The sequence below is a fragment of the Girardinichthys multiradiatus genome, chromosome 22, assembly GCF_021462225.1.
Source record: "Girardinichthys multiradiatus isolate DD_20200921_A chromosome 22, DD_fGirMul_XY1, whole genome shotgun sequence".
Classification (NCBI taxonomy): domain Eukaryota; kingdom Metazoa; phylum Chordata; class Actinopteri; order Cyprinodontiformes; family Goodeidae; genus Girardinichthys; species Girardinichthys multiradiatus.
Genome location: NC_061814.1, coordinates 22,547,329 through 22,574,659, shown reverse-complemented (window position 1 = coordinate 22,574,659; position 27,331 = coordinate 22,547,329). Strand labels below are relative to the sequence as shown.

General features: G+C 40.0%; 1 protein-coding gene and 1 pseudogene across 2 annotated transcripts; one reads left to right on the top strand and one right to left on the bottom strand.

Annotated features, from left to right (window-relative positions):
* Positions 1-431: 431 nt before the first annotated feature.
* On the bottom strand, positions 432-11,531 carry gtpbp2a (GTP binding protein 2a). 2 transcript variants are annotated; one of them, XM_047351808.1, is made up of 12 exons: positions 11,075-11,531; positions 9,203-9,229; positions 8,756-8,940; positions 8,425-8,533; positions 8,117-8,314; positions 7,821-7,995; positions 5,082-5,301; positions 4,793-4,928; positions 4,607-4,665; positions 4,362-4,533; positions 4,008-4,172; positions 432-2,811 (listed from the first exon to the last, which is right to left on the bottom strand). In XM_047351808.1, the coding sequence occupies exons 1-12, from the start codon at positions 11,273-11,275 to the stop codon at positions 2,626-2,628; spliced, it is 1,833 nt and encodes a 610-aa protein (XP_047207764.1). In that variant the 5' UTR covers positions 11,276-11,531; the 3' UTR covers positions 432-2,625. The 2 variants fall into 2 exon arrangements, with proteins under 2 accessions (XP_047207764.1, XP_047207765.1); XM_047351809.1 differs by having other exon boundaries at positions 8,756-8,955; positions 11,075-11,189.
* Positions 11,532-13,746: 2,215 nt separating this feature from the next.
* Positions 13,747-19,788, top strand: LOC124859640 (annotated as a pseudogene).
* Positions 19,789-27,331: the final 7,543 nt, after the last annotated feature.

The window sequence follows — 27,331 nt, the reverse complement described above, 5'->3', positions numbered from 1 at the left end:
TAGAAAAACGTTTTATCCAATTTGAATAAATAACTGAATCTGACTGCACTGTTCAATGGTTAGGATTAATTGGAATGTGTGTACCTCACTTTTGTGAAGTGCCTTGAGACAACATGTGTTGTGAATTGGCGTTATATAAATAAATTGAATAAGTACATGCTACTTTTAAAGTCTATTGCATAAAATCGCACTAAAATACATTAACGTTTATGTTTTTAGTGTGAAAAAAAAGTGAGAAAATGATCAAGGGTGTGACGTTTTTTTTCTGTCTTGCATCAGAATGAGGAACCCAGTCAAAACAGTGACCACCAATTCACATTTCCAATGAGTCATGGGTTTATGACACAGACATAAAACCAACATATAGAGTATGATGATATAACTGAAAACAATGAGAAATCCTTAGTTCAAAATAAAAAACTACAAACATGTTCAGGAGGTAATATAGTTTTTATTTATGAACACAATGAATTGGATCTGTACATAACAATTGCATTTCACCCAGATAATTATCAAAATATTTTAAAGTCAATTAAAAGAAAAAACAGATCTTGTACTTGATTTTAAAAGAGAACCAAAATGTGCTGGTGTTAAAAGACAGCAACGATTAAAAACTGCAAAATCTTCAACTACTAGAAATCCATAATATCAAAACTGTGATGTATTAAAAACAAACTATTACCTGAACTCTTTGTTAATGCTATAAACAATTTGGTTGAAATTTGTTATTAAATTTTCTCCTCTTTGCACATAAATGGTACGTTTACAATATCTGTGCTACGAAACAAAGATGTGAGTAGAAACCAGGCCCAACATGCAACACAAAACAATGTTGAATAACATTCACTTTTAAAGTTGTCAGAAATATCAGAAACTTTCTGGTTGTAGCACCAGCCAAAAACAAAAATAATAAAATCCCTCCAGTTGTAAAACTGTGGGGTGTGTTGGAGGGCTACTTAGGCAGTAGCTCCACTAGGCACTGTATTTGAAACCCTTGCAAGATTGTGACATGAGTAACATAACTAAAGAGATGACTTCAAGTACCTCCAAGATCATTGCTTTGAAAGAAAGTTGCATCAGGAGCCGGTTTCACGCACTAATGAACAGCACATAATCTTTGGGAAAAAGAAATTTCTCTGGCTTTCCTCAGATCACCGACTCCCCCAATCAGCAACAGAAACCTCAGAAAGGTTCTGTAAAAACGGAACGCTGTCACTACTATAAGGTCTGTGCTGCCCTGAGTAACTAAAGCACTTGAGAGATAGCTGGCAAGATTCTAACAATCTCACCATGCTATCGTGAGGCATTACTTGTGAATAAAAACAGATTCTAACAAACAAATATCACCAGATAAACCTAGACAACCCAAGCAATCTTTACAAACTGATACGCAACCTCAACCAGATTCCTGCATATAGCCTCTTCATATTCTTTAAATGCCCTCTTCATCAGCAGCATCTTCACTCTGATGAGCTGTGCCTGACACAAATATACTGTCTGCTTTTACCCTTAAATAAGTCTACTAACAGGATATGGTCTGACTAACTGGGAGTAAGAAAGAAGTTGTTGGGGATGTTTAGACTTTATAAACATCTTTGAAACTGTGTCTCTCATGTTTTTGTAACGCAGCTGTAAATCCTCCCTTCCTCAACCCTAAATGCTTTTATTTCCTAGCCAGGTCAACGTGTTTTTTTATGATGCTATTGCTGATGATTCAGATCCATCTGATCGGCCATCCAGCATAACACATTAATTCTGTAGTATGCAAAAGCAAAGTACAAGCAAACACCTATAAAACAATGGTAGTTCTGAGTTTTAAACTTTAAATTCCTCTGACTCCATCTTATTTTTTTTCTTTCATTTAACATTTTATCTTAATCTAGATTCATCATTTTAAATTACTCCAGCTCTCTTTGACAGCCGATAGTTTGTAGGTCAGAGTTGGCAGTTGGAAGCTATCTTTGCAGTCTAAATACAGTTTTCCCCCCAAAAGCTGGATCTCCAAGGCAGTTTTGGTTTATAAAACACCTTTTGAGTATTTTCTATGATCAGAGGTTTATCAGGCACTATGCTGGTAAAAGATCAGTTTCTGTTGGTCACTGATGATGATGATGCCTTCTTTTACAATTAAACATTAATGTTAAAGCAGCTCATTCTTAGCAAAGAGTTATCTACCACACAGCTATCATTGCTGGCTTTTTAAGTTCAATGCAGAACAGTGTGTGTATATGTGTGTGGAGGGCATTTTGGAGTAAACTTTATTAGCTGCTCTTTAACACAGATGTGAAATCGTTTCTGTTTCTCTTTTTTTCCCCTCAACATTATTGAGATGTTTCAGTGGGATGTGGTGTTGGGCTTCTGGAAGTTCCTTATATCAGTGCCAAGAAATGCAACTAATTTGAACCAGAATACCAGTATAGGAATAAAATGATCAGAAATTTAAAATTTTGAAGAAGATAAAACAAGGAGGCTTTGGAAAAAGTTGACAAAAACAAGATTCTGCAGCAGATGTTTACTGTGCTGGGAGAGTTCCCAGTGGTCTTTGGGAGGTGGGATGTAGTTAATAAAGCTCCTTGTTTTTTGGGCTGCGACGGAGTTTTCAAAGCTGTGGTTGCCTGAAAAACTTCAGGCTTTCTCATCTTGCCCATGAAAATGTTGGTGATGATGGGAAATGGGTTGTAAATTGGTGACATGACCAATACCTTTGGTCACGCCCTCCCTGAAGAGCACCTTAGCCCCCACCTTCAGATATTCCGGGTGCTTGATGAACTTGAAGAGAACCACTGCTTTCTCCCCTGTCCTCAACTCTTCCTGTAGTGCAGTGATGTAGTAGAAGGAAATAATCACAGCAAAGAGCATTATTAACAGGGGTGCTAGATCATTACAGTACAAATCCATCAAACTGTGTTGTTTTATGTGCACTTAACTATTAGAAATTAAATGTAGCTTTCCGAATTGTCTTTTATACATGCAATAATCATATTTAAACAGAAAATTACCAATATAAAAAGTGTGAGCTATGTCTATACTCATAAACAAAGTGGGGACATTCCCACATACAAAGCAGCTCTGAAATAAATAAAAAAAACCTTTGAGAACCTTCAATGCAACTCCAGAACAATCAGTTATACAAATATACAAATCTGGCTGCTGCAAGACTCAAAAACGTTTCCAGATTATTTTATTATGTCGCATTTTCAGTCAGTCAGTCATTTTCTATACCACTCCTTCCATAGTGGGTCACGGGGGAGCTGGTGCCTATCTCCAGCAGTCTATGGGCGAGAGGCGGGGTACACCCTGGACGGGTCGCCAGTCCATCGCAGGGAAACACACATACAACCATACACACACTCATTCATACACCTAAGGGAAATTTAGAGTGACCAATTAACCTAACAGGCATGTTTTTGGACTGTGGGAGGAAGCCGGAGTACCCAGTGATAACTCACGCATGCATGGGGAGAACATGCAAACTCCATGCAGAAAGACCCCAGGCCGGGAATCGAACCCAGGACCTTCTTGCTGCAAGGCAACAGTGCTACCAACTGTGCCACCGTGTAGCCCTTCACACTTTTCATTACAGCTTTATTTCTATCTTCAGAAGGTTCAAGTGTACACGTTTACAGTGCTGCTAAAATTATTTTCACCACTGGGAGATTAAGATTTAAAACTATTTTCATTCAACCAAAAAGTTTGTTTCCAATAGGAAACTGGATGAACATCTCTCAAAAGATAAAAAAGGTTAAACATGAATATCTTTGGTGATAAGATCCTAGTCTTTAGGATCAGAAGGTCTCCCTGCCATCACCTCTGCCAACATGTTAGTAAAATTTAAACATAACTTTAAAACTCATTCTGCCAGGGGTGTAAATAAAAAACACTTTGCACAAATAAGTATGCAGGCAATCATTGATAAAAAAAAAAACTGTAAATATGGTTTTTGATTGCTATCCAAACACTTATTAAAACACTAAAAATTTTCAGAGTAGCTCAGTGGATGAACTAACCTTGCCATACACAGCTTCCACTGTGGCGGTCTGTCTCACATTGCCGATGTGCACAGTGACCTGGAAGCCCTTGTGAAAGGTCTTGGCATGGAAAAGCAGGACGATCTCAGCCTCAAACATCCAACAGATGGTAGGATCCATCTCTGGACTCACCATGACCATACCCTATAAGACATAGCCAAAACTTAAATGTGTCACATGATGACACTGTATTTATTGAAGCAACTGACACAAATTGATGTAAATTAACCAGCTGAACAAACAGTATTGTTTGTGGAAAAATCAAACAAGACAGATGCCTGTTAAACAAATCACACAATAATAACAACATAGAAAAGTAGGTAGAGTCCCAACCTTGCGCAATAGCGAGCGGTCAAAGTTTCCCAGAGCAAGCGTTGCAGCCTGGCCTGCCCTGAGTACCCTGCATGCCGAGCGGTTCCTTTGGATGCTGCCGACAGTCAGTTTGTGGAACTGGCCTAATTCGGTGGGCCCTACCACAAGATGATCCCCCTCACGACAAATACCGCTGCATGACCAGAGGGAAAACGGTCAGATTTTGTGCTCAGGAAGTTTTGTGTGTTTCATTTTCCCAAACTGACCTGTACAGAGTACCTCCTACCACCGTCCCCACTTCTGGAACTGTGTAGATCTCGTCGACCTGAAAAAAAGCACACAGCCATGAATCAAATCAAAACTATCCGTGTAATTACATTGCACCAGGAGGAGTCTGCATCAAAGCCAGCTGGTAAATACACTTGCAACAACAGACTTTATGTCAGACTTACTTGAAACTCAGTGAGCTGTTGCATAAGCTCTTCCTGCTCCTTGCTGTTGCTGAGAGGAGGGATGATGTTAAAGAAGACCTTGAGCATGTCTAAGCTCTCACCAGTCACGCTGGATAAGGTGAAGATTGGTGTGATGCTGTTAAGGAGAAGACAAGCATCAAAATTAATTAAAGCTTTATATTCCAACATCTGTTGTAAGTAGTACTATGAACTACAGAGGAAAAGCAGGTCTGATAGCAAAGGAAAACATATAGGTTCATGCACTGACAGTAAAGAATTTGAGTCATACTTGGGCGACTGCGCAAACTGCTGCGCTGCTGTGACTGCATCGTCTGTACTGCTAACAACCATGGGCACTTTATTGCAACCTGGTTGTTTCAGGACGCGCTCCAGCTGCCGCACTGTGCGCTCCACAGTGGCTCGGGTGCAGAGGTCCACTTTGCTGATAACGATGAAGATGGGCACCTTCAGGGCCATGGCGAGACCCAAATGTTCTCTAGTCGTACCAGCTGAAACATAATGAGAAGAAGTGGGACACAGTGGTTAAATAGTTGTTTGATTTCAGGTCAATAAAGAAGCTTTTAGCTGTTTCGGGGAATGTTTATTTGATCAATATCTGAAGAGCAAGCTGCTTTAAACAAGTCGAAAATGATCAAGGGAAGGCATATATGAGGCCAGGAAGAATTTCCAATTAAGTATCTCTTTTTTACATCAGAGAAAACTATCAAAAAGGAATTCCAGGAATATATACTAAACAATGACCCAAATTTACAGTCTTTACAGTAGGACGTCTTACGTTTAAAGTAACTTGTAACTGAGATGGCAGTGGCTGGCTTGGTTAATGCTGGCGAGTTGCATTTAAGTATAAACAAAGCAGAAATTTACTCTAAAGTAATGTGCATAGTAGGTTTTTTCACAGATCAGATATAGGTCCCGGCTTGTTCCATGTTACCAAAGCACTCGAGAATTCTGTTCCAGAGGATATATGTACAAGCCAACAGCCAATTAAAACACCCAGATCTCTTGTCAGCTCAACAGCAGTTAAACTGTTTAAAAAACAGTTTGACTCCTAACATTAGCACATGCAGCACAAATACAGACTGTTCTTTATCCTTTAATTTAATTCTGGCTGCAGCTAAAGTTTACAGACAAAACATTAAACCATTCCTGAAAGTAAAGATGATTGCTTGTGTTTGGCTTTTGGGCTTCCGACCCATAACCCAACGTGATCCCAATGCTTTACAAGGATCCATTACTCTGTTTCATAATTAAAGCTGTAGGTCTCGGTTTGCACACCGTCCTGTCTACGGCGTAACTCAGATGGTGCTCATTCCTGACCTCATTCTTGCCCAAGTTTCCCGTTTCACAGCAACACATACAGTGCAACAATTATGAAAAGTAAACTGCATATAAAATGGTTAACGGAACGGGGAATTTAGTTCTAATCTCACATATGAATAAATCAGTTTGCTCTTTCCCTATACATAACATTTTTGAGGACATACAATCTACAAGTATGTTAAAACAGTTGATATATATATATTTATCAGAATAAAATTATACCGTTGAGAGTTTTTAGGAATATTTAATGTACTTTGAAAATTTGAAATAATTTAGAAAAAGTACATTGGTTTGGTGGCAGTCCCTTTGCCAAATTTACAGAGAACCAGAAGTACACCGCATAGTTTAAGGACTTAAACTATGCAAAAGCAAACAGCTAAACAGCAGAATACAAGCATTTTATCAAGCTATTTTAATCCAATATAAAACCTCTATTGCTGTGGGCCATTTATTCTGATTATTCTTTTAATTTAATTTGTTTAAATTCAATTAATTAAAGACAAATGTCATATCATGGCACTTTGTAGGACACGCAGGTCCAACTCATATGCGGAAACATATAATTAGATCAACATAAACCTACCTGATCAAATAGGCAGATTCATTTTCACTTACATATGTTCCAAGTTGATCTTTCTTACACCGCAGTGCAGTCAAATTCAGGTTATAATGGCAACTGGTAAACATTTACCTATCGAATTAAGTCAAGTTGATTGCATCGAGTCACAAAATTTGCAACCCGCACCCGGCCAGAGTGGACGGTTGATTGGAGAGGGGATTCAATTTGCATCTTGATCGAGTTTTTTTACAAAACAAAACAAAAGACTTTATAGTAACAAGGTGAAGGATAGCTCAAGCAGGCTATGATCTGTTTCCCTCAGATGCTCAGCTTTCATATATGATCTTTACCATTTGCAAAAGGAACACACTACAGGTTTATTAACAACCTAATGCTATTTGTTCTTTAGAAAACTGCTTCCTAACTGGACAAACAGAACGTTTCTAGATTTTCTCATCTGTGTCACATTTAAACTATATTTAAATGTGTTTTCTTTCACAGCAACAGAAGTCAACAGACAGTATACACCAACAAAGATAACTTTCTTGTCTGCTTAATCAGCATTGAAGCTCAGGTTTCAGAGTGCTTCTTTCCTGGATATGAACTTCTTGCTCCAAGTCTAATTGCTTAGTAAAAGCTTAATAATTTACAGATAACACAAGCTGTTTATAAAGTACTGCAGTCTTATAAATGTAGGCTTGTTCTAAGGATATTAAAAATATATCTGGATTTTAACTGATTTGTTTGCAGGAGCCAACTTTAGGATCAGATCAGGCACAGAGCTATATCCTGTGTGTCAAATAGCTTTTATAAAATGGATGCTGTTGGAGATATTTTGGGACTAGTAGTGCCTGGCAAAGGTGAGGAGGGTGAAAGCAGAGAAGACCATTGGAAGGTGGGTACGTTATGTAAGCCCAGTTACTACATATCTGCAGTGTCATGAGTAACACCTCTGAATGTGGAGAGTACAGCTATATTTAGATGTGTCATGATGGAAATGTGTGTTGCTACCATGTAATAGACCCACTCTTTACGTGGGTTATTTGTAAAGGTCAAGACCAACATACATTTTAGAATCTAGGAGAATCGAATGTTTATAAAGTTTGCACGAAATGAACATTAACGTACCAATGCCGGTGTTTGCACTAACAACCAGCATAGCAAAATCTGGACAGTAGCTGGTGAGGCCAAAAATGGTAGTTTTCAAGTACTTGTGGTGACCGGCCAGATCTATGAACGTGATCATTTTAGAGGCACTCTCACAGATCTCCTCTGCAGTCCGAGACTCGCTGTAATTTACAACCTAGGAAAAAGTGAAGAAGGATGTGATTATCATTAATGATACTGCAGCCTATAAAGTATTAGTTTGATTACCTAACTAATGCAGACAGTATTAATGCTCTTGCAATGGAATCGTTTCTCACCTCTCCCTTGCTGTTGAAGCCAAGGATCTCAAAGCTGATACTTGAGGTGCGCCCAGTCTGGATTTCATGCAGGTGCCTGAAGAGGTTGAGTCTCGCTCTTCCCCGTCCATTGTCCAGCTCGCCCTGTGTTAAAACACCCAACAGAGTGGACTTACCAGAGTCCACGTTACCCAGGACTGCCACTCGTAGGTCTAAGAACTGCAAAGAAAGAAAAGCAATGATAACAATCATTTAAAAAGAAAAAGCCAGAGAATTAAAAAAAATTAAAAAGTTGAAAAACAGCATGTATTTTTAGGAACTGAACTAACCTGCTGGTCATCTGGCACCTTTCTTATGAGAACTTCAGCAATCTTCCGAGGAACATCGGAGTCACAATCTAACTCCCGTTCTCTAAGAACTGCGATGTCAGCACCCACTCTATTAAAAACATAAATAAATGTATTGCAGAAACAGAATTGTATTGAAATGTCATATCACACAAGTATTACATGGATTTTATTCTACAAAGAAAATTTTGGTTTATGTCAAAGGCAGTAATATTACTGCCTTTGACATAAAACAAAGCATAAACAAACAAATCTGATAATGCAAGCATAATAAAAGAAACATAGAAATATAAAACAGGGTTCCTGGACTCACTTCTCGGCCAGCCTATGGAGTGTCTTCAGTGACGCCCTCATGTCCTCTTCTGACAGTCCCACCAGCATGCCATTGTCCTCCACACCTATTTGATAGACGGCTTCGCCACGACCCTCCTGCAGGCGCCATTTCATTTGTGTTGCCAGGTGCTCAAAGCGGTTTTGTGTGGGGTTTAGCAGCTTTAGCTAGAAGGACAAAAGCTTTAGAAATTATTGTTGGACTTAAAAGCAATCCGTCAAAAGTTACATAATAGTTAAATAATAGTTACAAACAAACTAAATAATAAAAACAAGTAGGCTTAGAGTAGGACAAAAGCAAACGTTGACACCATACTGTCAATTAAGTGACTGATGCACACGTGTGTTTCTTTAACAGTATTTAGTGACCTACTTAGTTTTTTTTTGTTTTTTTTAAGAAAACCAAACATTAGACAAGGTTCTTGCTTACCTTGTACTCTATATTTCCCTCTTCAGCCTGAGAGACAGGATAGTAAAACAGAGAGAGACAGAAGTGGAACAAAAGGTGTCAGACAGAGGATAAAAATAAAACCAATCTGACTGAATGAGCATTAAATGCTGTGCTGTGAATAGGCTGACATTGGCCACCAAGTCCAGTTACCTTTATTATTCATCCCTCTTCTATTTTATTAGGAACAATGTCTAAATCCTAACAATTAAAGTAAAGGGCAACTATTTTTGGGACAAACAATACTTTATGATTACTGCAATACAGAGCTGGTTATATTCAGGGATCTGAGGCTGAAGCCCTGAGAACAATTAAAATAGGTGTTAATGGATGAAATGGAGATAGCAAAAAAGTTGTTATTTCCGGAATAACCTGTTGGCAGTGACTTTAAGCCATGTCTTCCAACTCGATATTTGTTCACTCCTTGTTATTACACATTGTTATTACAAACATGGCCATAGGTGAGGGTAGGAACGTAGACCGACAGGTAAATCGAGAGCTTTCCTTTTCGGCTCAGCTCTCTTTACTACAACAGACCAGCACAGCGCCCCCATTACTGCGGCAGCCGCACCGATCTGTCTATCGATCTCTCGCTCCATTCTTCCTTCACTCATGAACAAGACCCCGAGATACTTAAACTCCTCCACTTGAGGCAGGAACTCCCCTCCAACCTGAAGAAGACAATCCACCCTTTTCCGGTCGAGTACCATGGCCTCGGACTTGGAGGAGCTGATCTTCATCCCAGCCCTACCTTCACCTATGGCCATGAACTTTGGGTCATGACCGAAAGAACGAAATCACGGATACAAGCGACTGAAATGCGCTTCCTCCGTAGGGTTGCCGGGCACTCCCTTAGAGATGGGAGCTCTCGGAGTAGAGCCGCTGCTCCTCCACATCGAGAGGAGCTGGTTCAGGAGGCTCGGGCATCTATACTGGATGCCTCCTGGACGCCTTCCTCGGGAGGTGTTCCAGGCACGTCCCACCGGGAGGAGGCCCAGGGGACGGCCCAGGACACGCTGGAGGGACTATGTCTCTCGGCTGGCCTGGGAACGCCTTGGGCTCCACCTGGAGGAACTGGAGGAGGTGTCTGGAGAGAGGGACGTCTGGGCGTCTCTGCTGCCCCCGCGACCCGGTCAAGGATAAAGCGGAAGACGACGAGTACGAGTATTACAAACATTGTTTTTGCACATTTATCTTGTTCTTCTTTGACTACACATTTTCCTAACTATCTGCACCCTACTTGTGTGCTACTAAGAGCTGCTGTAACAAGTTAATTTCTCCATTGTGAGATAAATAAAGTCTATCTCATCTTATAGATATTTCAATCCCCATTTGTTTGTTTTTTTGTATTTGTTTCTTTTTAGTAACGTTACTGCAAACTAAAAAGTGTTATTTTTTTTCTGAATAAATTACAGCTTACTTCCACCACGAATGAATGTCGATGCAGCTTCGTACCCGCCCGCCTCCCCTGTATTTACAAACACAGCTGTTCGTGTTTTAGGCTAGCCAGCCCACTAAGAAATGATCAAGTCTAATTAGCATATCTGGCTCCCTGCTAAATAATGAAAGGTAATTGTTCAATACAATTGTACTATATAATAAACAATGAGTGAAAAATTGCCCAGTTTAACCCAACATAACCCCCTCATACACTTTCTTTTGTCGACCAGCTACGTGTCACTGTAGTTTCGGATAGAAAAGCTAGCCCCAGCGACAGGAAACACAACGAAAACCCTTTGTGCAGTGCAAGCTAGGAGACATCAGTTTCCCGTTTTACTCGACTTTTCTCGTGTTTCTCGTATGACATTATTTCGACTGATTTAGCTGTACTTTAGAGAGTAATATCAGTATTACCTCTGGGGGTAGATATGGGGTGTTATTGCTTGGTTTGAAGTTTCGAGGGAATCGAGCTCTTGCTTTCTTGTTCTTTGCACCAGCCTTTTTCGAGATAACCCCGTTGCCATTTCCCGGCTTGTGGTTAGACGCAGATCCCTGAGATCCACCGGAGCCGTGCCCGCTTGTTGACCCAAATAACTCCAATACCCGCGCATCCATCGGCTTCTTTTGGGACCGAGCTTGCTAGCTTACCTCAGCCTGTCTAAATGTGTTGCTATAATATCAAAAGTAACATCCAGGTCAAGCATGTGTGCGCCTAATTTTTTACCAAATCATGCTTCCAATTATAGCTTACATCCCCCACAAAATTAACAAAGCCTCGGCTTCCCCCAAACTCTTCAGCTCGAACAATAACACCAGCCCCGACCCTAAAAGTGCTGTAACCTTTTAAGTTTCAGTTACCTACGTCACAGTACGAAAAGTAGAGGGGTGCGCCTGATTTGTTGAACAGCAAAGCGCGAGTGAGCGGTTCAACTTCCACGGTACTTTACATGGGTTTAAACTCCACCCGGGTAACTACAAAGATTCGCAAAACATTCCCGCATACTTACACCGATTTACGAGGCTTTGCGTCAGACTACATAGGAAAGTATGTTTTGTTTACAAAAGATTACGAAAGTTAAAGGTTTTCTTTAGTAATAAATGGCAAAGACAAATCATATTATATGTTCACAACAAGAAGTAAATGTGTAAACTCTATGAAATATGCCTCATTTCTTTTTATGTACTTCATAGGGGGAAAATATTTGTTAATGATGTAATGCTTCCTCATACACTCAACTCTCTGTAAATGAAAATAATTACGACCCACTTGAAGAATAGAGCATAAAGAATAAGAACATTTTACATTCAAAATATATTAAAAGGGTTTTAAGAAATATGTTTATAGGATTAGGGTTACTGTGAAGTCGAATTAAAGCCCCATAAAGAACAATTTTATTGGGAACCAGTACTGGGACTTATAAAGTGCATTTCTTTAGTATTTGTATCTGTCGAGTATTTTCACATTTAACTTGAATGTATTTTATTTGGTTTTTAAACAGGAACAAATAATTGTAGAGGGGAGGGAAGTGATTTGTGATTTGTATTTTTTTTTACCAATAAAAATATGCAAAGCATAGCGGGAATTTGTTGTCAGTCCCTTTTATTTTGAAAAATAAATTGAAAAAAACAAAAACAAAAAACAATTGCCTTCAGAACTCAATGATAATGACAGAACTTAACTGAATTTTCTTTTTGTTTCTTCAAGGTGTCTCATCTGTCCCCCAAAAAGCCTTCTTCAGTCATGAAAAATCTGAATCAGCTTTATTTGCCAAGTTTGTGCATGCAAACAAGGATTTTGGCTTCAGTTCCACTTTGATCTCAATAAAGACAATTTAAATATCAATACATAAAAATAATTGTTGGCAAATAAAAAGTTTTTTTTCTTGTAAATTTGTGTATATAAGATGTTTTTTACAAAAGAGGAAGATAACATTGAACTAGTGTAAATATGCATTGTATTAATCTCACCCTACTTTTTAATCTCACACTCCTTTTTGCAAATAGAGCTCTATAGCATCCACCTAATGGTATCCACTAGGTGGATACAAACTGTTTAGTGGTCTAAACAGTAGACCTGTACATGTTCTTGATGGAGGGAGGTTCAGTCCTGATTCTTTGTTACTGTTTGGACCTGTCCTGTTTTGTGGATGAGTCAAACCACACATTAATGGGTGTGGACAGGACGAACTAAATAACTGACAGTGTAGAAGATGACCGGCAGCAGCTACTGCAGAAGGTTTTACTTCTTGAGTTGCTGCATGAAGTACACCATCTGCTGGGCCTTCTTCCGAAAAGTGTCTATGTGAGGACCATCTCTAGTCCCGAGAAATGGTGGTTACTAGGAACCAGAAGGGTTTCAAAATAGGCGGTGTTGTTGAGGACGGGGAGGGAGTGTGTGGGGTTGTACTCAAGAAGTCTGATGAGAAGTATCAGATTTTTAAGATGCTGCAAGAACAATAACCCTGATAGGTCAGAGTAGGTCACTGCTAGGGCTTTTAAGGACACATTAGTCACCGACCCGAACCTCGGTCGTAGAAAGCCTGGATTTGTCAAACCTGATGGCTTCTATGGCCTTCTATCCTTGAGACTAAAACATGTTGGCATCATTAGGTAGCAGTTCTTAAGTGACAGATACCTAAACATTTAACTGAATAACAGGTTGGATTAGTAATTCATGTTGTCTTACAGCAGACACTTATGCAAGGCAGTCTTTTTCTTAAAAAAAAAAGTAAAAATTCTTAATTTTACAGAGTTGGTTAAAATGTGCAAGTATACAGAATTGAATGACAAACACTTTTATTCCAAGCGATTTCACAGCCATAGAGAACGTTTAATAAGTAGAACAAAAAATTTATTATTTTCATTGCCATAAAACTGAGAAGGTATGTGAAATTTTAAAACACAATATTTAATGATCTGGAATTTACCTTTGGTTTCTTTGTGTTTGAATGTTTGTCATTTAAAAGCTGAAAATGTCATGGTAAATTTAACTGCTTTGACCCACATGCAGATAACACTCAGGAGACAGGAAAAGTTTTAACAGTTTATTTTCCTTTAACAGATAACTTCAGGTAATGGACCCGGGAATGGAAGCACACCAGCTGTATGGAGAGGGAGAACGGGTAAGTGGATGAGGGATTCAGAGGTGAATTTAGAAGTTTGAAGATCTTGTTTGCTTACAGAGTGGAGCTGAAGGAAGTCCTCAGAGGGGGGGAAAGATGAAGCGGAGCCTGGGAGGTTGGTGGATATCTGTTGTGCAGGTAGGACTTGAAATCCTCAGATGAATGGTTTGGAGGAACACAAGCTTGTATTGCCTTTCCAGGATAGACGACGCCAGAGTGAGGTGAGTGCACTTGGTGGTGGATTCTGTACTCAGTGGACTAGGTTTGCTTGCTTCATGTGACGTCCCCAATGACGTGTGAACCACTTCACTGCTTCATTCAGACCGAGTCAGCTGACTGCTTCGAGTTGACTGGTGGAGTTTCAAACATCTGGCGCGATTCAGTGTATTTAAGATGCTCTCAAGGCCCGGTTCACATCCCCATTCTACACGTATTATACGTTACGAACAGCTCTCGTTTTTGGATATTCTGAGTTTTGGTGGATTATTCTGTCATGGAGCAACCATCTAGGAAGCATTCCCAAGTGGGAATATTTCGATTTGGTGCCATGTAATAAGGTAATGTACATTCAAAGTGTTTATTAGAAAGCCTATAGCTTATACTATGCAGTAGTGTTATAGTCAGGGGATCATGTTATGCAAGAGGTGCTGTAACGGGTTGTTATCTTGGTTTTACAGGTGCAGTGTTTGCTTTGCCCGCAGCTGCTGACGTATATTAATAATACGTCATCAATGCTGAGGCATTATACAGCCAAACACGAGAACATTCAGCCTCCTGCCACCAATCAAGGTCATCATAACATAGATATACAGGCAGAATTAGAAAGAATCACAGTTAAATGTTTGTAAGTTAAAATTAAGTTACTTTTCTTTATTATCTTCTTAATTTTTTTTTAGGATCCAGGAAGCAAGAGCTTGATGAAGCTCTTGTGGACTTCATGGTGAAGGTCTCCCAGCCTTTCTCTGTCTCCAAACCTATACCACCCAGCCAAACAGTTCCTAGTCACACCAGACTCCTCTGTTCCCCGTGAAAGAGTATTTTCCAAAGCTGGAGAAATTGTCTAAAAAAAAGAAACCGTTTGAGCCCTTCTACTGTGCAGAAATTACTTGAATAAAAACACCTGAAGTAACACAAGCACCCTCTTTATTACACCAAGCAAAATGTCCAACAACACTCAGTACACCAAGCACACTCCCAAAGTAAATATGAATGACAAATGAATAATTTTCACTTCATTTATTTATTTATTTATTTATTTAAAATGGGACAGTGGAATTTTATAAAACAAATGACAATTCAAGTTAAAGAAGCCAGAATTAGCCTAATGGCTATTTTTCATATGTAATCCCCTACAGTTCATATTGTTTTTAAATTATTATTTTTTAAATTTTTTTATGAGCTAATTACTCAGAATCTTTAATGGGTTACTAAAAACACATTTGTACAACACGTATATATACATACATAAGTGCAATTATTTACACAAGAGGTGCATCACATTCGCAGGGCTTTATTTGGTGCAATAATCACTACTACCAGTAGATGTCACCCAAGGGAATTGAATGAACCTTCGGGTAGTGAAACACTTTATGACACATTGGTTCAAAGTACAGGGGTTGGACAATGAAACTGAAACACCTGTCATTTTAGTGTGGGAGGTTTCATGGCTAAATTGGACCAGCCTGGTAGCCAGTCTTCATTGATTGCACATTGAACCAGTAAGAGCAGAGTGTGAAGGTTCAATTAGCAGGGTAAGAGCACAGTTTTACTCAAAATATTGAAATGCACACAACATTATGGGTGACATACCAGAGTTCAAAAGAGGACAAATTGTTGGTGCACGTCTTGCTGGCGCATCTGTGACGAAGACAGCAAGTCTTTGTGATGTATCAAGAGCCACGGTATCCAGGGTAATGTCAGCATACCACCAAGAAGGATGAACCACATGGTCAATATACACGGCCGGGCTGCTATAGCCAAACCTTTGGTCACTCATGCCAATGCCCAACGTCGGTTTCAATGGTGCAAGGAGCACAAATCTTGGGCTGTGGACAATGTGAAACATGTATTGTTCTCTGATGAGTCCACCTTTACTGTTTTCCCCACATCCGGGAGAGTTACGGTGTGGAGAAGCCCCAAAGAAGCGTTCCACCCAGACTATCGCATGCTCAGAGTGAAGCATGGGGGTGGATCAGTGATGATTTGGGCTGCCATATCATGACATTCCCGTGGCCCAATACTTGTGCTAGATGGGCGCATCACTGCCAAGGACTACCAAACCATTCTTGAGGACCATGTGCATCCAATGGTTCAAACATTGTATCCTGAAGGCGCTGCCATGTATCAGGATGACAATGCACCAATACATACAGCAAGAATGGAGAAAGATTGGTTTGATGAACATGAAAGTGAAGTTGAACATCTCCCATGGCCTGCACAGTCACCAAATCTAAATATTATTGAGCCACTTTGGGGTGTTTTGGAGGAGCGAGTCAGGAAACGTTTTCCTCCACCAGTATCACGTAGTGACCTGGCCACTATCCTGCAAGAAGAATGGCTTAAAATCCCTCTGACCACTGTGCAGGACTTGTATATGTCATTCCCAAGACGAATTGACGCTGTATTGGCCGCAAAAGGAGGCCCTACACCATACTAATAAATTATTGTGGTTTAAAACCAGGTGTTTCAGTTTCATTGTTCAACCCCTGTAGATTCTATGCTTCAAAAAGCCTCATTTTGACATCACTAGGAACGACACCAAGACTGGACCCTGGAGGTCAGGAAGACCTGAGGAAGAGTACACACAAAAGGTAAGTTCTTGGGAGAAAGAAACTCAAGAGTTTTAAGCAAGCTTAACTTGGCCAGTAAGTTACCACTATTGGCAAACTCTCAGGCAACGAAGTGCTGACTGCTGACTCCTTTTAAACCTCAGGACCTACTTAATGATGAGCGACACCTGTGCACACCTCCAAGGAGCTCCGGTGCCATCTGGTGAGTAAGCACAGTAAGCAGCAGGCAACAAGTTTCCCAGACCCCGACAGAAAATAATAAAGCTTTTGTATTATATGAGAGTTTCGCTGTCAATTTGTTTATGTTTATTATGTTATATTTACTGTATATATACTGTAGCGCGTTATATTAGATTGCTAATTTGTTTGCCTGTAAATAAGATATGATCTGTGGTATTATTGATCATGTGTATTTCTTGATGTGTACAGAATATTCGTTTAATTTGTTTACAGTGTTTTGCTGTTTGTCATGTTGTTTGACCTGTATTATATTCTGCTTTGCATGTACTGCCATTTCAGTAGCAAAACAAAACTGAAAGGTTTCCTAATTCACTTTCAGATTCATTTAAACCATATTTTTTGAGTGTTCACATGAACTGTCACTGCTTGTTACTGCAAAAAGAAGGAAATTTGAGAAAGGGTCAGCCAGTTCCCATGAGTGAGATGAATTCTGGCATTTGTGAAAATCAACTCTGATTGGTTACAAATCCTGTGATGTAGGGGCTCAGGCCATTCCTTCTTGGATGAGGGAAGTGTTTTTGGATTTTTAAGCCTTTTCAGTTTTCCCGAGCTCCACATTCCAACTCAAAACCTCTAGGTAGTTATTCCTGTTTCAACACCATGAGCTCTTCATTGATAAGTTTGCTCTTTGTTGGACTGCTGCACCAGACCACAATGGCTGTCCTAATGGATAAACTGATGCAGAATGTTCATGTAAGTCAGAAAATGTTTTGCAAAACTGTAGAAACCTGAAACTGTGTTTAAATCAATAATTGAATGACCCATTCTTTATGTAACTTATGTTCTGTCTATGCTTTATAAGATGTTCTTTCCGTGGCCGAAGCTTTGGATGACTTCATAGCTCCTGACTGCAGATTCATCAATATTAAAAGGGGTCAGATGGTTTATGTGTATTCTAAACGCATACCAGCAGATGGCACTGGAGTATTCTGGTCTGGAAATGTAGGTGCTTTGTTATTGAACTCACATTTTAGCAAGCTGCACAGTTAAATCCTCTAGTTACCAAAGATTTAATATATAACGCGTTTTATATTATCTCTTGTAACAAGTTCTAAATTTCAATTAACATATTTGTTTTTTGTTTTTTTTGTCCGTCTGAATGTACAGCAATGTATTTGTAATAGAGTCTATTGTGTTTGCTGGCAGGTGTACAGGTCCTTCTCAAAATATTAGCATATTGTGATGAAGTTCATTATTTTCCATAATGTCATGATGAAAATTTAACATTAATATATTTTAGATTCATTGCACACTAACTGAAATATTTCAGGTCTTTTATTGTCTTAATACAGATGATTTTGGCATACAGCTCATGAAAACCCAAAATTCCTATCTCACAAAATTAGCATATCATTAAAAGGGTCTCTAAACGAGCTATGAACCTAATCATCTGAATCAACGAGTTAACTCTAAACACCTGCAAAAGATTCCTGAGGCCTTTAAAACTCCCAGCCTGGTTCATCACTCAAAACCCCAATCATGGGTAAGACTGCCGACCTGACTGCTGTCCAGAAGGCCACTATTGACACCCTCAAGCAAGAGGGTAAGACACAGAAAGACATTTCTGAACGAATAGGCTGTTCCCAGAGTGCTGTATCAAGGCACCTCAGTGGGAAGTCTGTGGGAAGGAAAAAGTGTGGCAGAAAACGCTGCACAACGAGAAAAGGTGACCGGACCCTGAGGAAGATTGTGGAGAAGGGCCGATTCCAGACCTTGGGGGACCTGCGGAAGCAGTGGACTGAGTCTGGAGTAGAAACATCCAGAGCCACCGTGCACAGGCGTGTGCAGGAAATGGGCTACAGGTGCCGCATTCCCCAGGTCAAGCCACTTTTGAACCAGAAACAGCGGCAGAAGCGCCTGACCTGGGCTACAGAGAAGCAGGACTGGACTGTTGCCCAGTGCTCCAAAGTACTTTTTTCGGATGAAAGCAAATTCTGCATGTCATTCGGAAATCAAGGTGCCAGAGTCTGGAGGAAGACTGGGGAGAAGGAAATGCCAAAATGCCAGAAGTCCAGTGTCAAGTACCCACAGTCAGTGATGGTCTGGGGTGCCGTGTCAGCTGCTGGTGTTGGTCCACTGTGTTTTATCAAGGGCAGGGTCAATGCAGCTAGCTATCAGGAGATTTTGGAGCACTTCATGCTTCCATCTGCTGAAAAGCTTTATGGAGATGAAGATTTCATTTTTCAGCACGACCTGGCACCTGCTCACAGTGCCAAAACCACTGGTAAATGGTTTACTGACCATGGTATCACTGTGCTCAATTGGCCTGCCAACTCTCCTGACATGAACCCCATAGAGAATCTGTGGGATATTGTGAAGAGAACGTTGAGAGACTCAAGACCCAACACTCTGCATGAGCTAAAGGCCGCTATCGAAGCATCCTGGGCCTCCATAAGACCTCAGCAGTGCCACAGGCTGATTGCCTCCATGCCACGCTGCATTGAAGCAGTCATTTCTGCAAAAGGATTCCCGACCAAGTATTGAGTGCATAACTGTACATGATTATTTGAAGATTGACGTTTTTTGTATTAAAAACACTTTTCTTTTATTGGTCGGATGAAATATGCTAATTTTGTGAGATAGGAATTTTGGGTTTTCATGAGCTGTATGCCACAATCATCCGTATTAAGACAATAAAAGACCTGAAATATTTCAGTTAGTGTGCAATGAATCTAAAATATATGAATGTTAAATTTTCATCATGACATTATGGAAAATAATGAACTTTATCACAATATGCTAATATTTTGAGAAGGACCTGTACAGTGAGCGGTATGTGGACCAGATGGGTAGAATGGGATAGTTCCCTGCACCTATGGTGAAGGAGACCCAGAAGTTTACAGGTGACACAATTTGGATGCAGACCACTGTGAGTATCTATTTTTTATTAGAATATTACCAACGTATTTTAGTGAATATTGTGGCGCTTAATCTAATGTTTTGTCTTTTTCAGGATATGGACTTCTACTGTGATTAGGGGACAGCAGACTGAGTATTCTAGAGTTTTCCTTTAATTATCCTGTCTTTTATAAAGAGCGCATAGTGTCTCTGTCAAACCTGTATATCGCATAATGGTTCAAAGGATTCTGATGTTTTGCATTTAGCTAGAATACTTTAGTCTCTTCTTTCTTTGTGGCTCTTCTACCCTTGCTGCCTACACACATTTGACAAATTTTTCAAAATAGTTAACATTTCATGTCAGTCCAAATGAAAAAGAGTAAAAGAACAGATTTCTTTTGAGGGATGGCAATTGGGCAATTTTTCATTTCTGTCACACTGTACATATATTACCACATTCAAAATGGCATAATTATACCATCACACTGGATGGTTCAGATTACGGTTTTACAAGAGATGTGTATTAATCATTATACAACCTTGTTATCTTAATGATAATTGTGTGGTACGAAGATGCCATGACTGCTGTGAAGAACAAAGGAAAGGCCCCAAATCCTTACACAGCCATCCAGACAGACATAAAAGTTGACTCATAAATTAAATCCAATAATAAGCTTATATACATACTTTATGTACAGTTATTCCAATAACTATAAGCACCACATACAGGCATGAGGTAAGAAACAACAATAAGATGAGAAATTCAGACAACACAAAATCTAATGCACAAATACTGATTTGAAAATGTACATCTGATATCAAGGTGGTCGAGTGACATGCCTATGGATATATATGTGCATAATAATTGTTTTATAGGAGGTATCAAAGAATGTTAGCTGAAGGTGAAGCAGTACTTCAGCCTATATAAATAAATAACTTTAAACTTTGAGGACATTTTATTGGTTTATTTTCTTCCCATGAACTTAATCTGGGTAGGTATAAAGTTGGAAGAATAATTTTTAATCATTAGTAATTAGTAGCTATGATGGTCTTATTTATTCTTCACACATTTCCTCCACTCTCTACATTACGTACTACTATAGTTTGTTGACAGGAATTCAGTGAATAGTATTTGAAAGATTACATCTTACCTATGAAATTAGTGATTAGTGATCATTAGTGATTAAACAGCACCATGAACACTATAGTGTTTAATCCATCACCTGAAAAGGGAAAGAGAATTGGCACAACTACAATTCTACCAAGACATAACGATCCACCTAAACTGACAGGCCAGGGAAATAGAACATTCATCAGAGAAGTAGCCAAGAATCCTGTGGTAACTCTGGTGGAGCTGCAGAGATCCAGAGCTCAGGTGGGAGCATCAGTGGACAGGACGACTATTAGTTGTGCACTCCACAAATCTGGTCTTTAAGGAAGAGTGGCAGGAATAAAATCTGTTTTCAGCTAAACCATAAAAAGGTCTGTATGTAGGGGACACAGCAAACTTGTGGAAGAAGCTGCTCTGGTCAGATGACTTTGAACTTTTTTGGCTATGTACAAATGAGATTCAACTTGGAAATTATGTCCAAAGATGCCTTCCATCCAGTCCATTTGAGGTTGAGCTATTTTACAAAGAAAATCTATAGATATGCAAAGCTAGTAAAGACATACTCCAAAAGACCTGCAGCTGTAATAGCAGTGAAAGGTGGTCCTACAAGGGGGCCTAAATACAAATTCACAGTATATATATTTTTAAACATTTTTGTAAAACAATTGTATAATTTTTCTTCCACTGTGTGACTATGGACAATTTTGTGTTGTTCTATCATGTGTAGTCCAAATAAAATACATTGAAGTGTGTGGTTGTAATGTGATGAAATGTGGAAAGATTCAGGGAATACCTTTGGAAGCCACTGTAGATCAAACAGGAGCCCCATAAAAAACATTTAAAAGCTGCTTCATATTTTTGACTAACATTTTTTTCCTTTAAAATATTTTGTATCAAACATAAAAATTACACAATTTTAGAAGGATTTAAGATGTATAATTATCCTTTTCCCAAGATGATTACTTATCGTGTTTGAGTGCCAATTTACTACACATGCATCCGCCTACCTACATGGAGCTCCTAAAGAATAATCATGATTAAATGCAGCCTGACATATTGTTGCTGTTACGGTTCTTTTCAAAGAACGAATAAATCATTTTTGATTGGTATCTTATTTTTCTCTGTCAAAGCACCAATCCAGATATGGTGCTGAATATAACATCTAAATAAAACCCCACTCATTGGGTGTTATACAGACAATTTTATTTCTTTGTCATGTCACAAAACTTTATGTGGTAACTTAATGCTTTAGTTTCTGAAGTCAAGGCAGACAGCTTATTCTCATTAGTTTCTTCCAATCTTACCTGAGGCTTTCTTGGAAAGGACTGCTTATAAGTTTAGGAAACAGGGCTGTCAAATGTAGCATTGATCTTCTCCTGTCCTCTTTCGGCTCAAATCAATAAACTGCATTAAATGTCCTCCCACAAAATGTCACTGCAGAAGCACACCTAAGGCATGTCCAAGGAATATGGTAAAAAGAAAAAAAACATAAGAGAAGGAAAGCCGAATGCCTCACCATGCAACAAACTGGGATCATTGAACAGTATTCAAAGAACTGATTGCTCTGAATAATCCAAAAGAGTTAGAAAGCTCAGCATCTTTTCAGCTGATTGCAAATTGAGGTTGAGTGTGCATGTGTAGTTTTCATGAAAAACAGACACATCACAGTAAGTTAAGTCAGTCTTTCAGGAGACAGCTGTAGCTTTTGGGTGCTTCCATCTTAACAGGCAGGGATATTCTGACATAGGAGATTGATGCATGTCCAGGCTTGGATGTGTGTGTTGGTGGATTTACTGTGTGAGCTTAAAGGAGCAGCTGCAACACACAAGCTATGGTAAATTTTGCCCTCTCTCTTTTGTTCCATCCCGTGTCACACTCACACCTCTACTGCCAGCAGCAGAGACCTGCTGGTCTGGTTAGCATATCTGAGGCACATTTTAGACGCACAAAACATGAGCCCTTTGCTTCATTCTCCTGAAATCTCTTTTTCTGGCCTTCTGTTAGAGATAAACAACAAAGGATAATTTCACAAACAAGCAAAACACTCTAGGGAACTGACATAATATCCACTGAGTCTAGACTGAACAAACAAAAAAGCACCATCTATCTTAGATTGAACTGGAAATTCACCTGAATAGAAGGGAGTGAAAAGAAGACCATCTAATTATGTGAATCTTCCCTGATGGAGGACGACTCAGGATAAGTATTTTTTTTTGCTTGAAGGAGCTCATTTTTTGTGTGCAAACAAGCAGCATTGTTCTCCTGAGAAAAAAAGGTATGTACTCAGGACAGGACAATGACTTTTGTTTTGCTTTTCTGAAATGTAATGGAAGAGTTTCTGTTTTGTGCACCTATTTTGTGACCTAAAGCAAAACAGGTTTTGTCTTCAAGGCACTTTAACAAGAGTTAAAGTCAGAAAATGCCAGCCCTCTGCCTGCACAAATTTATCAATCAATCACGCAGTTGGCATGAATCTGTCATTAAAGCTTGAGACACCTGATTAATGGTGTCTACACTTCAAAATGTATTTGTCAATCTTTTTTTTTCACTTGTCCTGTCGTGGCATTTCAGGCATACCGGTTCTCTTCATATGCCAGTGCAGATTTGCTCTACAAAAAGGATATCTTAAGACGGAATCCTAATTGCATGATTGACTTTATTAAATCAAGCCTGGATTCAGCATTAAAGCAGGCAGGCCACATTGATGTAAAAGTAACCTGTGTTTGTATGACCTTCAACTATTTGGATTATTTGTGTGTGTGAGCGTAGGTGTAGAAAGGCATGTGTCTGTGTTGATTAGGTGTATGTGAGCAAGTTTGGCAACTCGAGGTACACAGTTGTTAGAGTAGTGAGAACGATAGAAGGCCTGCAACACACAACACCCAGGAGCAGCAAAGGACAGGTGGACACCCACCGCAGACCCATGCAAACAGACACAGGGCATGAACCCAGGGCAGCCATATGCCCTGAAAAGAGGTAGATTGTCAGTGAAGCACAGGAGCATCAGCCCCCAGGAAAAAGAGGCACAAAGAGGCCCCATCCCAGAGACCCCAGAGTTCCCATCACGGCAGACAGGCACCAGCCCACCTCGCCAGCCAGAACTTGGAAGGCCCATGGTAGGGAGGGCACATTACTATACCACCTGGTGAGATAGCCCACCTGGGAGGTCAAGAAGGAGGATCCCCACCAGGGCCCACTTTAGTGTGCCACAGCAGTCCTGACACATCCTCAGGAGCTATAGGCAGCCAGTCTGGAGCCCACCACACCCAGGGAGGCAGCCCTACTGATGTGTGATGTTGCATACATTAGGGAGGAGGGGGTTGGCGCCAAGGTGCTGGCACAAATCACCCCACATAATACAGCACCGATCCAGGCCAGGAGACCCTACCCCAGAGATCCCCAAAGATACCGTAGGGAGTCTTTACAGAGCGAGAACCTCTTTGGGCAGGAACAGTCTGGGAGAACCTGGTCCAGCCAAGCAAAGCACGCCCACAGCCAGGACCTAGAGACCAGCCAACACCTCAGGCACCTTACAAGCCCTGGCAGGTGCATCCAGCCTCCAAACCCCACTGTTGACCCAGGTACAACCATAATCCCTTAACCCCCTCCCAACCCCAGACCTTATTTTGCCCCACCCATGCTCCCACACCCTCAGCTTAACAAGCCCCAGCCACCAAAGCCACCCGTCCACATACCCGGCCAGGGACTCCAGGAAACCTTTGCAAAGCACTGTATGTACACTGTTATTTAATTAAAGGTGTCTTTTAGTGGTGTTTTCTCCATGTACGTGTTTTATCTCTGACTCATATAATTGTTTAAGCAAGTGTAATTCCCCAAATGCTTTCAGTCACACAACCACATAAAGAAAATACTGATTTAATTTCTTGTGAGCTCAGCCATCAAAACAGATCAGTGTTTCACTCGATGTTTGCCCACTCCCAGTACTGATGTAAAGATGTTTTAGAACCTGCAGTTGTTACAAAATATAAATGATAATTCATTTATTAATTTCCCTTTGGGATGACTAAGGTATTTTTGAATTGAATTGAATATAAAGACCTTCAAGTTTGTTATAGGTAGCCACAATCTGCATTGAAGCCTTCTACTTAAGTGATGCTGCAGAAACAGGATTGCCATGGGCAAAAAGTGTTCAATTTACAGACGGACTGGATATTGACAACTCTTTCCTCATCTCTTACTACTTACATTTCTGTCACACTTAAATAAAACTGTTCCTTTCCTGGAACTGTGTTCTCACCTTCACCATTGGAGAAAACCAATTCCTCTCTCCTTTTGTTTTGCCTGTCACCAAGGTTACACAAAGATTCAGACTGAGGTTGGGGTGTGCGTTTTTCAGACAGCAGGTCCTGTTGTGTAGAGCAACCTTGAGCCAAAAGACAATTCATTTAGAATATTCTAGCATCCCTTATCAGTTCCTTTAACTTAAAAGTTTTTTTGACTTAAATAACAATGCACGGAATTACTTGTACTATGGGGTCATTTGAAGCATTAGTCTAAAATTTTCAACTGGTGCAAGTAAAAAAGTAATATGTTGGAAGATAAAGATGGCTAGACAAAATCTAGTCCAGTTTAAAAGAACTGATCCAGTGTCTAGTTAATGATGATGAGGCCTACCTTGTTAGGTATTAAAAAGCTCTATGCAATGTAGTCAATGAGATATTTGGTCATTAACTGTTTTGATTAGATTTTGATTGACTTTTACTCAAATGGTCATAAAATAAAATGTAGGCACTACTAACTAACAAAACATATTTTTTAAAGAAAGACAAGATGTGTTCTTTTTACACATGACTCTTCAAAGATGAATTTTCAACTTAAATTTTCCATTTCAGTTCAGTTTATGTAGCGCTGATTCACAACAAATGTCATCTCAATGCACGTCACCAAACGAATGATTCAAATTATATAAAGATATAAATGGTCAATTCAATCCAATCATAAAGACATAATCAAATCAGTTGCAGACATTGTAATTAGATCCCAGTTAGAAATGCAGTCAAATTCAGTTTAATACACCAATCAGAAAAAAGGAAACACACCCAATTGTATAGAGTCACTGACTTTGCCGTAATCCCTCCTTCAGAAAAAATGCGGTGACGATGGAAAAATTATTATGCTGAGTAGAAAACTTTGCAGTGATCTTAATACTGAGCATGTCTGTGGCAATAATTGAAGGGAATGACTCCATTTTAACAAAAAACCACCATGAGAACATGGCTCAGTGTGTGCAGGCAACTGACATGAATGACTGGGGGTTTGAGAAGACACAGCAGAAACATAAAAAAAACACAGAAGCACTGGTTTGAGAGTACTTTCGAGCATATGATAGATCACATCAAATGCAATGCCCTATTGTGTCGGTGGTGTGGTGTAACAAAGTTTCTTTAGAAGAAACAAAAAACTTATATATTTATATATATATACAGGGGTTGGACAATGAAACTGAAACACCTGGTTTTACACCACAATAATTTATTAGTATGGTGTAGGGCCTCCTTTTGCGGCCAATACAGCGTCAATTCGTCTTGGGAATGACAGATACAAGTCCTGCACAGTGGTCAGAGGGATTTTAAGCCATTCTTCTTGCAGGATAGTGGCCAGGTCACTACGTGATACTGGTGGAGGAAAACATTTTCTGAATCGCTCTTCCAAAACACCCCAAAGTGGCTCAATAATATTTAGATCTGGTGACTGTGCAGGCCAAGGGAGATATTCAACTTCACTTTCATGTTCATCAAACCAATCTTTCACCAGTCTTGCTGTGTGTATTGGTGCACCGCCTTCAGGATACAATGTTTGAACCATTGGATGCACATGGTCCTCAAGAATGGTTCGGTAGTCCTTGGCAGTGACACGCCCATCTAGCACAAGTATTGGGCCAAGGGAATGCCATGATATGGCAGCCCAAACCATCACTGATCCACCCCCATGCTTCACTCTGGGCATGCAACAGTCTGGGTGGTACGCTTCTTTGGGGCTTCTCCACACCGTAACTCTCCCGTATGTGGGGAAAACAGTAAAGGTGGACTCATCAGAGAACAATACATGTTTCACATTGTCCACAGCCCAAGATTTGCCCTCCTTGCACCATAGAAACCAACGTTTGGCATTGGCACGAGTGACCAAAGGTTTGGCTATAACAGCCCGGCCGTGTATATTGACCCTGTGGAGCTCCCGACGGACAGTTCTGGTGGAAACAGGAGAGTTGAGGTGCACATTTAATTCTGCCGTGATTTGGGCAGTCGTGGTTTTATGTTTTTTGGATACAATCCGGGTTAGCACCCGAACATCCCTTTAAGACAGCTTCCTCTTGCGTCCACAGTTAATCCTGTTGGATGTGGTTCGTCCTTCTTGGTGGTATGCTGACATTACCCTGGATACCGTGGCTCTTGATACATCACAAAGACTTGCTATCTTGGTCACAGATGCGCCAGCAAGACGTGCACCAACTATTTGCCCTCTTTTGAACTCTGGTATGTCACCAACTGAGAGACATAGTCCCTCCAGCGTGTCTTGGGCCGTCCCCTGGGCCTCCTCCCGGTGGGACGTG